The sequence below is a fragment of the Helicoverpa armigera genome, chromosome 17 (assembly GCF_030705265.1).
Source record: "Helicoverpa armigera isolate CAAS_96S chromosome 17, ASM3070526v1, whole genome shotgun sequence".
NCBI lineage: Eukaryota > Metazoa > Arthropoda > Insecta > Lepidoptera > Noctuidae > Helicoverpa > Helicoverpa armigera.
Window position 1 is genome coordinate 8,087,249 of NC_087136.1, and position 13,338 is coordinate 8,100,586.

A 13,338-nucleotide genomic window follows, 5' to 3' on the forward strand; every position below is an offset into this window, starting at 1 on the left:
CAGTACGTAGATAGGTTTATTAGGTATGTAAAATAGGATGATAGCGTAAGTTGATCTCTTTATAAGCTTACATTTAAGTGGAAAATTATTTATGAATCAACTTTAAATGGCTGTTGAAGAATATTGAAATTGTTTTTAGTGGTGAGTTTGATATTTATTTGCAGCTTGATTAAAAGTTAATTAGAATGCAATAAGTACCTAATGGACATCTAATTAACAAATAAAATTAAAGAGGCATGGCTGTTTTTTTCTTTGATCATTCGGTTTCTGAGGACCTTTATTGGGAATATATCGCTTTTTAAGGGCAGAAAGAACGATAGCAAGGACGATTGGAAGGTGTATGTGAGTCTAACCACCAGTGTTAACAAGTGAATTGTGTGCTTCTATAGCAAATATTCTAGTCCTAGTACGGTGGTAGTACCTAGGTACGGCTGTGCTAGGTATCACTAGAAGATCAGATATCACTAATTTTCAACTGCGTAAACATAGGGAATGAATTTGGATCTACCTACTTTTAATTGAATTCCAAAACTTGTGAGTCTACGATCTACAAATCTAGATTTCATATGCGTATGGGCACAAAGTCAGCCATTGGAGCAATAACAAGGATTTTAAATAGGTAGATACCTACAAATAGGATTTTCCCTACACTCATCAGTTTGCTTCATGAGCGTTGGCTTGTAAATAAACGATTTCCCAAAATTATTCGCTTATAATTGGATAGATTAACTAAGTAACTGCTGACTTTTTACCCAACCTATCTATCTGTTCTTTTGCGATTAGAGATTGAAAATATGGACCTAATATCAAAATTTATAATTATCTCCAATCGCAAATCAAAGGATACTTACGTAACAAAAAATCTACTACTAGGAGACCAACAGGAAAACCAGCAACCCAACAGAGTCCTGCTCCAATTGTGCAACTTTTAAAGCCATCAGAAACAACCCTCTGTGATGTCGCTGTTGACAAAATACGTTCCATGCAAACTCTACGTCCACTTCCAGCAATCGGTGATACCTACCTAGTATTTATTTTTAAATATGAAATACTAGTCAGAAAGTCGTACAAAACATCGGTCTGATTATGTCTGACAATAGTTATGCTAAATGTAGGTACATTACATACCTACTTACCTAGTTAAGTACCTACTCATGCCACAATTTACCTACGATTACCTACTCTTTTAAGTAACGGGACAAGGATATTATAACCTTTTTACAGAAGGTGGAAGAAATTCATGGTTATTTTCCTAGATTTCCAAAAAAATAATAAAGATGATGTTAGATTTCTAGTTCTAGGTAGGTAATTTTATTTTTCTCTAAACTTGGCAGTCCACCGACGTGATAGTATCAAAAGCTAATCGTTCCAACTTTCCTATTATGTACCTATGTAAGTATTTAATTAGGTATTTTAGTAGCTTTTCCTTGTGCATTTTTTTGTTTGTTTTAATTTGTAACGAATCGGAACGAGTAAAAAAGATGTGATATTTGGAGTTATGCCGTTGTTGACAAAATAGCTAACTATAACTTACAAAGCCGATTTCGACGAAATACTTACCTACGTATATCTGAATTACTGCTGGAAAACCTGCTGTCAATTGAAAGAAACTGAACTTTTTAGAACTATATAGGTAGGTAAATATGGTGTGACGGCCAGATATTAACACTCCTCTTTTGACAGCGGGGGTTAAAGCCGCTGAAAATCAACTTAGTAGGTAAAATATGATGATGATGTCCTCCTAGCCGATTATCGGCTACGGCGGCTGTTCTCATGTAAGGAGATTAGCCAACTACGCAGGACATATTATAGTGCACGAGCATTTGCGCAGACACAGGTGCACTCACTATCCCGATGGGACGGTAATCCGACACGACCGAAGACCGAGAGATCAGGCGAGAGAGGAGAGGTAAAATATACTTATATACCTGGGTACATAATTTATGGTACTTGTTTACCTGCACATAATACCTATGTTTTCATGCTTTTTAATTAGATTTTTCGCATATAAAAGATACCTACCTAGTTTGTCTTTGGTCTGACCTACAGAACAAAGCTTAGGTACCGTAGCCTTAAGAACTTACTTAGAAATTGCCTAGGTACATACTATACCTACTTACTAGAAGTGCTACATTCGTAAGTCTTAGAAGTCATAATGAAGTAAAAGGAAAATATCTATGAGGAAAACTGGACTTAAAAATTAAAAATCGGCAATCCACGTTGAGCAGGCGTGGTGATCAACAATGAGGGTTCATGCAGAGGCTTCTTTGAATGTTTGACCTAGATTCGAACCCAAACTAAAGAATCAACTTAAGTGCCTGAAAACCACCACAGGCCTTAGGTAGGATGTCAAGTTTCTAGATTTTTTCATTATTCTATATACCTACCTACGTAAGTATTCTTTATGTACATTTATTTTCTTTTTATATGATATTCTGAATGAAGAGTTACGAAGAGTTCAGCATAGTATAAGTATTTTAATTCAACATTCTTTATCTCAAACGTAGCAAACCATGAAATCGTCGATGGTTTACTCATGACAACCAAAAGATGGCGCTTTCAGCATTTATATTAAAAAATATATTATTTTGTCTAATATTTTCTACCTTTTTATCTATCTGAAAGAAATAAGGTACCTAAATTAAAATCCTCAGATAGTGAAAACGTTGACAAAAGTTGACAATCACTATTCGCACCCAGACTATTTTACCACCTTCAGTGAGTATCGTATCTAAGAAATACTGGATGAGGGATTAGAGAGATGGAGAGATATTTTGAAATAATAGCGCCACCTTGAGATCATTATCCTGAATCATGATTCATTTTGGTTGTGTCTACTCATAATCAAAGGTCAATCCCCTCTTTGTACTACCTAGGTACCTGATAATAATCGTACTCAGTAGTATTCATCAAAAAATCGGGATTCTACACGAAGTAGGCACTCAAACCTTTAATTCTTGTAGATGTATAAGTACTAATTGACTCCGCGCAATTTTACATCTTTATTTCCATGATTAATAATATATAAATGCTGCAATCAGAGCCCTCTATTGCCCTATTATAGTTACCTTATGTAATAATAGACAACCAAAGTGGGTTACGTTTCGTTGGATGCGTCATAATATTCACTTCCCGCTATGTGAGCGCTTGCTGAGTAAAATTAGAACGCGCGCAATCAATAAGTTCGTAAGACATTCGTCTCAGATGGCGCCACTGTACGATTGTGCGCAATCATGTCAATCGAATATATGGAATTAAAAATACAATCCACATTATAAAGTAATAGAATTGTATTTGTGATTTATTTATTTGTTTAGAAGAAGCAAGTTTTATAGATTTTTTGTTTTTTCTTCGTATTTGCGGTTGTAAGTATTGAATATGACTACATAACAGCACCGCCCCGCAAAGCGTCAAACTGAACAAGCTTGTTGTATTGAGGCCAGTGTTGCCAATTTAGCAAATTTTATGCTAGATTTGACATATTTTTATGTTGTTTAGCATTTTTATAAGTTATTTAGCAAATAGCATATTTTTTGGCATATTAAATAATTATGAATAACAAGTTAACTTTCCTTTTTTAAGTCCAAATACTTCAAAAATATATACCTATATAAAATGTACTGTAATTATCATTTGTTTTTTATTGTTGATGTACTTCTTTATAGTTGGATAGGGCATCACTGTCTGATGGTGTGTTCGGGTTAGCCGCCCCAGCGCCCCGGGCGCACTGCCATCTGACCGCGAAAATTCAAAATACAAATTTGCCTTATATGCTAAAGGAAGGCGAGATCACAATATGTAATTGTTTACATTTTTGTACACTATTTACATGGCTTGTTATTTATGATATCCCTGATATAAATGATTATTCATCTGCAAAATTCCTAAGAGTCACCGAAAATTCTCTCAGTTTATCTAGAAATTATTGATATATTTTGAAAGCGTCTGAAAAAGTCTGTAAATCTCTGAAATTTTTTACATTGAAAAATGTTAGCTTATTTTCTGGCAATATTATAAAGCAATTAGCATAATTTTGGCAAAATTTTAACATCAGTTTAGCAAGTTTTAGATTCACCTTGTTGGCAACACTGATTGAGGCCGCCGCTTTGCAGTGTTGCCAGATTGGGGGGATTCCCTCCAAATTTGGGGGTATTTTCTACCCGCGGGGGATTTTTTGGGGGGACAAATCCTTTGGGGGGATCAGCGGGGGGATTAAAAATTGGCTTGGAGGGAGTTGGAGGATTTTTCGAAAAAGTTTTATGACTGAACGCGACCAAATTACTCACTACTTAATTTGAACGCACCATAGAACCACGCACAAAAACATACACAAATGGCATATGGCTTCAAAAATGCAGTTTTGGTGATAAAACTTACGGACATGTAAGCAAATTGGCATTAGGAATTTTGTCGTTGCCTTTTTCTTTCTAACGCGGTTATGGAAAGAGCTTTCTCGCAAGTTGCGATTATTAGAGACATACTGAGAAACAGATTAGCCGTCAACATGGCCTAATCTATTTTGAGAGTAAGACATTCAATGCCTGAAGAATGTGTTAATTTTAAAGTAACTTCAAAGATGCTCAAGAGATTTAACTCGGAGAAAATGTATGGAACTGCAGCCGACGGCGCAAGTAAGGATGCTGATCCAGTCATGGAAGCAAAATTGCTAGATTATTATAAATGGTTGTATTTAAATAAATATTTTTCTAATTACGGGGGGTTTTTTCTCAAAATAGTTACATTTTGGGGGGATTTTGGGTGAGATTTGGGGAGAATGCTAGATCATCATCTGGCAACACTGCCGCTTTGCGAGTTTACACCGCCATCTTACGTCCACCGTGTCAACTTGTGTGTGTTGGATTTGGTGCAGTAATTTCGTGTTTGATTGTGAGTTGTGACGAGAGCAAGTTATCAAAATACAAACTATTCAGTTTGGCCGATATTCGTAAGTACCATGAATAAAACACAGCATATTTGTGGCGGAAAATTCAAGTGAAATGTAAATGTGAAACGCGTTGTTCGCATGGGGTGTAATAGCATCACTTCATACTAACTAACAACGAATTTTAATGTCCGTTTACTGGATCAATAGTTGCCGCATTTAATCGCGTGTAACTCTGATGATGCTCACTTCTAATGATGATAAACTTCTGTTTCAGCGCCTGCTGTGCAGTACAAATAATCTATATTATGGGATGATAATTTGCAACAATGTCCGACGTAAAGCAAGTGAAAGTTGACAACTGGGGAATATATTTCCTCCAGAGGCTAAAGCATTTCTTTAATCGAACGGATTACTGTGACTTGACGCTACAATTTCAAGACAATGCCCAACTAAAGGTACATCGATTAGTACTCAATGCTTGCACCGAGTACTTCGAACTGTTGGAGCGAACATGCGAGATGTACGAAGATTGTTTGGTGATGCCGGACGACTTGCAAGCCGATGTCGTCGTGCCCATCGTCAATTTCATGTACACGGGACATTTAGAATTCAAGCAAGAATTACTCGAAAGATTGTATCAAACATCTCAGATACTAAACATGCCTGTGTTAAGTAAACTTCTCGAGTCGCACCGCATCCATTTGCCTCCAAAACAACCAACTCACAGTTATAGTGCCGCCAAAAGATACTCTAAGCAAAGTGAGCCTAGAACTACAAAGACATCAACAGCAGCTACTACTAACAAACGCTCCTATAGCAAAGCTTTTGACAATTCTGTAGTCTACAAAGATAAAAGGTCTTATCAAACTGTGAATAAACCTGACACCAGTCTCAACACTTATGGAGGACGAGCTCCATCGCCTATATCAGTGGATCCATTTGCGTCTCGAAAAACAGCCTTAAATGATCCTCGTCCAACCAGATACGAGTTACCTGAAGAACTGGACACTGACAACGTGTTTGACAATTCATTTTGCAATATATCTTATACTTCTCAGCCACTGATGGTCCATCCCGACACTGTCAAGCGCTATAAAGCTAAGAGAAGTAATGTATTTGGTGAATCATCAGGCTCCAAAAAAATCCCCACAATGTCTACAGTTGATATTGTTGAATGCAAGAAGATATCATCTAAAGATGACAGTTTATTTGATGACAGTAATGCTGATCATAGTTTTAATAATGAATCTGATTTGTTTAATGCTTCCTACTTAGAAAGTGAAAAAGATACTAACCAGCTTTTTGACCAGATCTTAGACTCTAGTGATAGCAGTGGTGGTCCGAAGGTAACAATAGAAACTAAGGACAGTAAAGCTGCCTCCAACCTAGACCATGCAAGAATAATAAGTGAAGTTTTGAAGAAATATCCTCATTTGGTGAAAAGCAATAAGAACATAAAGCTGAAGATTCTGGATCCTGTTCCAGGTAAGAGCAAAAAACAATCAAAATCATCTGCTCCAGTTTATGTTGAAGAAAAACCAGTCAAGTTAAAAAAGGAAGTTGAAGATTTTACATATGAAACTGACATTATTGACTCAAAACAAGCAGCTAAACTTATTGCTATGGGTGCGGAGAATACAAAAGGCCCTTGGATATGTTTGATATGTGGTACACCAGGAAAAGCCTTACATTTCAATTCATATTATAAATTCCGTCGTCATTTAGTAGAAGTACACAATGAAAAACCAGTATCTAACATTTGTGAATACTGTGGCCTCAGATCTTTGAAGAGAAATTATTTATTGCATCATCTGTATGCACAACATGGAGTACAGCCTCCACCGCAGTATCATTTCCCTAAGTGCAACTTATGCAGCTATATTGCATTAACTGAAGGCCTTCTGGTCAAGCACAAATTGAGTCACAAGGATATTAAAAACTTCCGCTGTAATGTTTGTTCAGCCGCTTTTGCATCATCTAGTCAACTACTGCAACACATACAAAACACTGGACATAAGTATTCAGCTGAAAAGAAACCTAACCTGCAATGCATCTATTGCTTGAAAGTGTTTTTGCGAGAGACAAACCTCTATGCACACATTAAAACACATCATAAAATTGAAGCTAAAAGTGATGGCATCATTGAAGATTCTGATGAGGAGGAAAAACCAAGAGCAAAGCCTGTCAAATTTGAACCTAGTACTAGCTATGACAATGAGTTTGAATTAGAAATAGACTTACAGTATCCCTCTCCACAGCAGAGATCTGCAGCTGAAAAACAAGTTACACCTAGGAAACAGGTTAACATTGCCAATCAAAAACAAAAGATATTAAATGCTGGCTTTGGTACTCCAAAACCTGCACAAAAGCCTAAACCTAGCAATAGTATGAGTCCATCTGTGCATAATGACTTCTTCCAAGATATCAAAATACCTATTAGTCCACTATCAAACAATAATCAAGAAGATGAGATTGTTGTTATAGAAAACAATGAATATATTATGAGGGATAATCAATTGATTCCTAAAAACAGAAAAACATGTAACACTGACTTTATTTTATCCTCCTTAGAGGCAATCCAACCGCCTACAACAACTGTAGACTATGGTAACATTCAAAACACAGATGTTGCAGAAAATGTACCTCAGCAGTCCAGTATGATAATAAAGAAAACTACAAATCTTAATCAACCTATACAAATTGTAGTGTCAAATGAAGATGAATACAAAGCTTTGATGGCTTCTAACCATCCCATTATATTTGATAGTGGTGAATCAAACAAAACTCTCACAGTATTAACCGCACCCCACCACAACCAAGACGTTGAGACAAGAACAATTGATTTGGACACTACTCAATCAAACGACATGATGATTCTTCCTGAAGGATATCATTCCTCGCTGAATGTGTCTGAGGCCGTCACATCTGATAACTCAAACATTGTGGTGGTTTACAGCCATCCTGTTGATGATCAAAACAAGCAATTCCAGATTATCACAACTGGGGGAGCACAGTTTGTGCAATCTTCTGCAATCATAACACAAAATTTTGAAACTGTAACTACCTCTACACCAACAATGAATGCACATTGCATTGAAACACAAGTGGATCAAAATTGGCAAAATAATATGCAAAGCTTAGATGGTCAGGAAATACAGCTACATTCACATGCTGTTATACAAGGCGTTGATTCTAATCAAGTAGTAATCAAGCCTATTCTTACTGAAACAGGTGATAATTTAGAAGAGCTTCCAGAAGTACATTTAGGACATGAAATTCAAAAAGAACTACCTCCTAGTGAAACTGATATTGCTCTTGATCAGTCAAATATAACTATTGAACATATAAATGAAACTGTTGAACATAATGTTGCAGAAGAACAAACTAATGTAACAGAGTTAAATTTGATTGAAAATGAAACAAGTAATATACCTGATAATGAAACTTTGGAAACAGTTCCTCGTACAAAATCAATGCCCGAAATTAATACTAATGATGAAAACATTCAGGAACAAATGGAAATCGAGAATGTACTCCAACAACCAGGTGAAATAGAGAATGTTATGGAACAACCAATGGAGACAGATAATATAGAACAACAAATTGAAACAGAGACAGTAGTAGAACATCCCATAGAAACAAGCAATTCAGTTGAACAACCAATGTTAACTGAGGGTGTACTTGAAGAACCAATAAGAGCAGACAATGAACTAGAACAACCACTAGACGCTGATAGTAGAATAGAACAACAAATAATGACTACTAATATGGCAGAAGAACCGGTTCAAACTGAAAATATGATGGTACTCCCAATGGAAACTGAAAATGTTTTACATGAACAGATCAGCACAGAAAATACTGTGGTACAGTCTATAGAATATGAAAACATTGAAAAACCGGTAGAATTAGACAATTTTATAGAAGCGCCAGTAGAAACGGTACCCGTAGAAAATGAAGGTGCAGCAGAACAAACCTCCAATCAAACTGAAGTTTCCTCAAATCATGAACAACTTGCAGAAGCTATGAGTGAATACACAGTTATTGAAAACCCTGAGATTCCATCTGCATCAGAAGACCAACAAGCAGAACTTATGGCATCACAAGCCTATGATGACATTGTAGAAATAAATCGTGACATTAATGTAGAACCCAAAGAAACAGAGCTGGTACAATCACAAACTTATGATGAAATAGCAGAAATTACCAATACCAATAATGGGGAACCAATGAATATTCACAGAGGAAAAGGTAAGATTCAAAGTTTAACATCAGAGTGGTCAGAAGATGAGTTTGAAGTTGCAGAAGACCAGGGCAGTAGAATTACTGCAATTGCATCAAACAGTCTACCCCAACCTCAACCTAATGAAGATGTACCAGAATTAGAAGAATCAATAGAGAACATTCAACAAGAAGTACAGAAACAAATACTGATGCCCCCAGCCTCCAGCAACAATCTGATGCAACCTGTGCATCTGGCTCAGCCTGAACCAGATGTTCAGGTTGAACCAGATTGTGAAACTGAAGAAAGTGCTGTTTCTTCCCAAGAAGAAGACTCATCTAGCCAGGAGATGATTCTTCCTCCATTGGTTGAGTCTCCTATATTAGAAAATCCGCAAGCACAGCAGAAAATATCATCCCTACTGAATGATTGGGAGGATTCCCAAGAAGAAATTAATACTGCCAGTGAGAATACTGACCTAAAATCAACAGAAGATCGATCCTTACCTGATAGTTCAGAAGTTCCAAAGAATGACAATATCAAAAGCTTGGTCAGTGACTGGGATGATGACGAGGAAGAAATTAAGGAATGACATTTCAAATTTTAACCAGATCTTCAAATCTAATTGTGTGTTGCTTAATTCATGAACAATCTTAAGATAGTTAAACACAGTTATACACTTAATAAATGCCTAAATAAATAGTTAGCCCTTTCCAGCTATCATTTGAATGTATTTATATATTTTATATAAATAGTTAATAAGTAGAACTACTAGTAGTACTAAGTATGTAGGTAAATATACATAATTGTTTATGTATCATATAAAAAGCAATGAGTTTATATAAGTGATTTATTATAATGTTTTAATCATAACATTACAATTCTTATTATGTTTTATCAAATAGATATACCATGCCACATGTTCTGTAAAATACAATAGCAGGTCACCCTCCCCAAATCTGTCAAATTTTACCATTCTAATATTGACCTGATAAGGTTGAAAATCTATTTAAATTTTTTGACAGAATAAGGTAGGGTGATGTGCTGTTGTCTCTACTTAGAGCATATTATTACAGAATCAAAATATTGTTAGTTATTTAGTGGTGTAGCTTGCATTATTCTAAATATTTAACATGAACTGTATACCAGATATAAGGCAATAATATGTATACATCAGACTTCTGATAAAAGGAATACCTATACTTTAACCTTAAATTATGGAAAAGATACTGAATACATGCCTGTTTTTAATAAATGGGTCGATGAAATCAAAATTCTTGTTTTTCATTTTATGTTCTAAAATAAAACAACATTTCATAGAAAAATACGTTTTACTAGATTTTAAACAATTTGCTGTTGCTAAAATCAATAGTACAATGATTACAATCCACATAAATTCATTTATGTGCAACATTGCATGGCAAAATATATATTGGCCTTATACATGTAGTTTAAACATTTCGATTTCTAGGATTCAAAAAGCTGAAAATATAGCTAACCAATTGGGAACAATACATATAGTAAATTAATATTATGGGAAGGCCAGAATAGTATTTCAATACAGCATGGAATTCATTTAAGTACTTTTATTATTTAAACAAGACAATAAACAATACACATTCAATAAAATTGCAATATGAATGTCACATGAAATAGTTGAAAATATAAAAGCTGATTTGACTTGGTGACATTATGATTATCGTACAAATTGCAAAACAACTGTAGTGCTATAATATAAACCAAACATGTTTATATTTAATATTTCAAGGAATAAAATGTCCTGTTATATTTAAATGTAAAGTAACATAGTGATAGGAACAACACAATTTAAATGCAGCAAAATAGAAGTCATAGAATTGAAAGATTTGTAGAATGAGAGAAACAAAAAATATAAAACTTGGTACAGCCCAAATTAAAAGAATCTTTACTACATAGTAAGAAACTGGACATTAATAATCTTACACATAATTGGAATAGTAAGGTTGCCTAATCATCATTTATCTGAACTGGCAGTAATACAAATGTTTATTGAGATTACATACTACATGTTTTATTTTCTTACTTTAATAAACTTGCTAAATTTCTCTCACATCAATTATTATATTAAAAGCTAAATTGCAATTTTAAATTGATTGAGAATACTTGCAAGGGTGAAAAACTATATCACATTATTCTACACTTTTGTCTAATTTAAAACACACTACCTAGCTATTCATCACAAAGAATATCTATAAACACTATAAATGTGTGAATATACTTCATAATATGTATGTAATGGTGAAAAGTGCATAACCACATAACATATGTATAATATGAGTACTTAATGGATTAATTTCTGATACAGCTAGTCATTTCTAAAATATCAAAAATGTGAAAAAGCACTTTGGTACTAATTATTATATAAAACTGCCTCTCTAATGGAATTTAATTTTTATGTGGATTAAGACAGGGGCAAAGTCCCATAAATCTGGTTGGATGACTGGTAACTACACAATGTTAAAGAAACCACTGAAGCAGGCATGCTATTTCACCCAATGTCAGAACCACCACTGATCTGTCAATAATTTCAATTCATAATTAATTAATTGAATCAATGCATTCATTACTGCTTCAATAATCCTGTATGCTTAGCACAATTTGTCATTTAATTATAAACTTCAAAATTTGCCTCTAATGGAATAAATGTATTTACAAAATAAATTACAATATTTACATTAATAAAAATACAGCATAACTAATGCCTAGTCATTGGATATGGAGAGTAAGACATATTTGACCATGTATGCAAGAAAAACAAAGCCTAAGAGCACAAATAAATTAGTCAAAAAATAGTACATATTTGACTGCTGCTCGGTAATCACTTCACCCTCACTCGTGTTGCTGTTGTCAGCCTGAAGCATGGCCTCCTGCCGCAGCTTCAGCTGCTGCTCAATCTCCTGGACATACTCCGGGAACAACTCACAAAACATTTTGTTTTTTATATTTGTCTCCAAGGATTCCGCCGCTAAGCAACGCTTTTGGAAATCCGATGTCTCAACAGAGCCCAGAGTTGGTGTCTTCTCTAACATGAAGCTCAGTAAACCAGTTAGGATGGTAGATATTGACCATGCTGGGTTCCATGTGTCAGGATGAAAGTCGGTGATGCTAAGGCACAGTCGAGTATTTGTCTTGAAACGACCATTTGGCGTAATCATATAAATTGATGGCGGTTTGAACGGAAACTCCCTTGGAAATATGATCTTGCCATGATAGTAACCGCCTTCGTAAGGGCTTTTTTCTGGTCCTTTGACTACGTAATGCCATTCTAAAATGTTAGACGGCACTGGTTCAGCCGTCACATACGGAACGGGGTCATTTTTAAGCCTAAGGTAATCCTGCTTTAGTCTGCTGGTCGCTCCTGTAACTTTGGTTTTTGCCATGACTTAGCGCAAAACAGCAATTATAAAATATCCGACACACAATAAAATTTATATCACTGCAGTCATACACTATTAAATCTTCAATAAAGTTTGCAATTCCTTTATTTTGGTAGATCGGAATCAATCGCGAATAAATAAAATAATACGTCAAATGATTTGCAATCATACGATACGTCATTCGAGTAGAGATGTGAAGTGTCATTTAGTTCACCGAAGTTCACTAAAAAATCTTACTATCGAGTTCGTGTGTTTCAATCTGAGATTTACATTCACTGATTTCAAAAGCGTTCAAAAATTGCAACCCATGCATGTTGCGGTACTGTTAGAGAGTAGGGGTCGTATCGCATCGCAGTTTTGTGTGGGATACGCTAAACAATGCTGATAATCAATAATATCGTTTTCACTGAGTACGTTTAGTCGATTGTCTGGTCCCAGTTTGTAACGGGTGATTTTTTAAGAGGTATAGGATTTGATTTTCAAAAAAAACATAAAAAATATGAAAAAATTGATGAAATCTTTATTGGAATCGATAGAACGGTCAATATAATTTAATGTTTGAAGATGATTCCATGCAAATGCTGGCCGCGGCTCCGGTTTAGATGGCCCATTCGCAAGGCCCAATTTCGGCACACTCTCTCCAACATATCAGCCGGTATTTTACGAATAAATGCTTCAATATTGGCTCCCAGTGCGTCAATCGTTGCTGGGTTCTCCCTGTAGACATGAGCCTTAACATGGCTCCACAAGAAATAGTCCAAAGGCGTTAGATCACACGATCTAGGCGGCCAATTGACGGGCCCAAAACGTGAGATAAA

The 13,338-nt window shown here is 35.3% G+C and overlaps 3 protein-coding genes across 4 annotated transcripts in view; 2 read left to right on the forward strand and 1 right to left on the reverse strand.

Moving 5' to 3' along the window:
* The window catches only part of LOC110384279 (mortality factor 4-like protein 1), a 185,841-nt gene that overhangs the window by 78,445 nt on the left and 94,058 nt on the right, over positions 1 to 13,338 (forward strand). The gene's annotated exons all lie outside the window — the stretch shown is intronic.
* On the forward strand, positions 4,806 to 10,386 carry LOC110384284 (centrosome-associated zinc finger protein Cp190). Of its 2 annotated transcripts, none has more exons than XM_064038903.1 (2): positions 4,806 to 4,945; positions 5,160 to 10,385. In XM_064038903.1, exon 2 carries the CDS (start codon positions 5,212 to 5,214, stop codon positions 9,694 to 9,696), a length of 4,485 nt encoding a protein of 1,494 aa, XP_063894973.1. In that variant the 5' UTR covers positions 4,806 to 4,945; positions 5,160 to 5,211; the 3' UTR covers positions 9,697 to 10,385. The 2 variants fall into 2 exon arrangements, with proteins under 2 accessions (XP_063894973.1, XP_063894974.1); XM_064038904.1 differs by lacking the exon at positions 4,806 to 4,945 and adding an exon at positions 4,951 to 5,071 and having other exon boundaries at positions 5,160 to 10,386.
* On the reverse strand, positions 10,417 to 12,710 carry LOC110384285 (ubiquitin-conjugating enzyme E2 J2). The gene has a single exon (XM_021345505.3). The coding sequence runs from the start codon at positions 12,521 to 12,523 to the stop codon at positions 11,846 to 11,848; it is 678 nt and encodes a 225-aa protein (XP_021201180.3). The 5' UTR covers positions 12,524 to 12,710; the 3' UTR covers positions 10,417 to 11,845.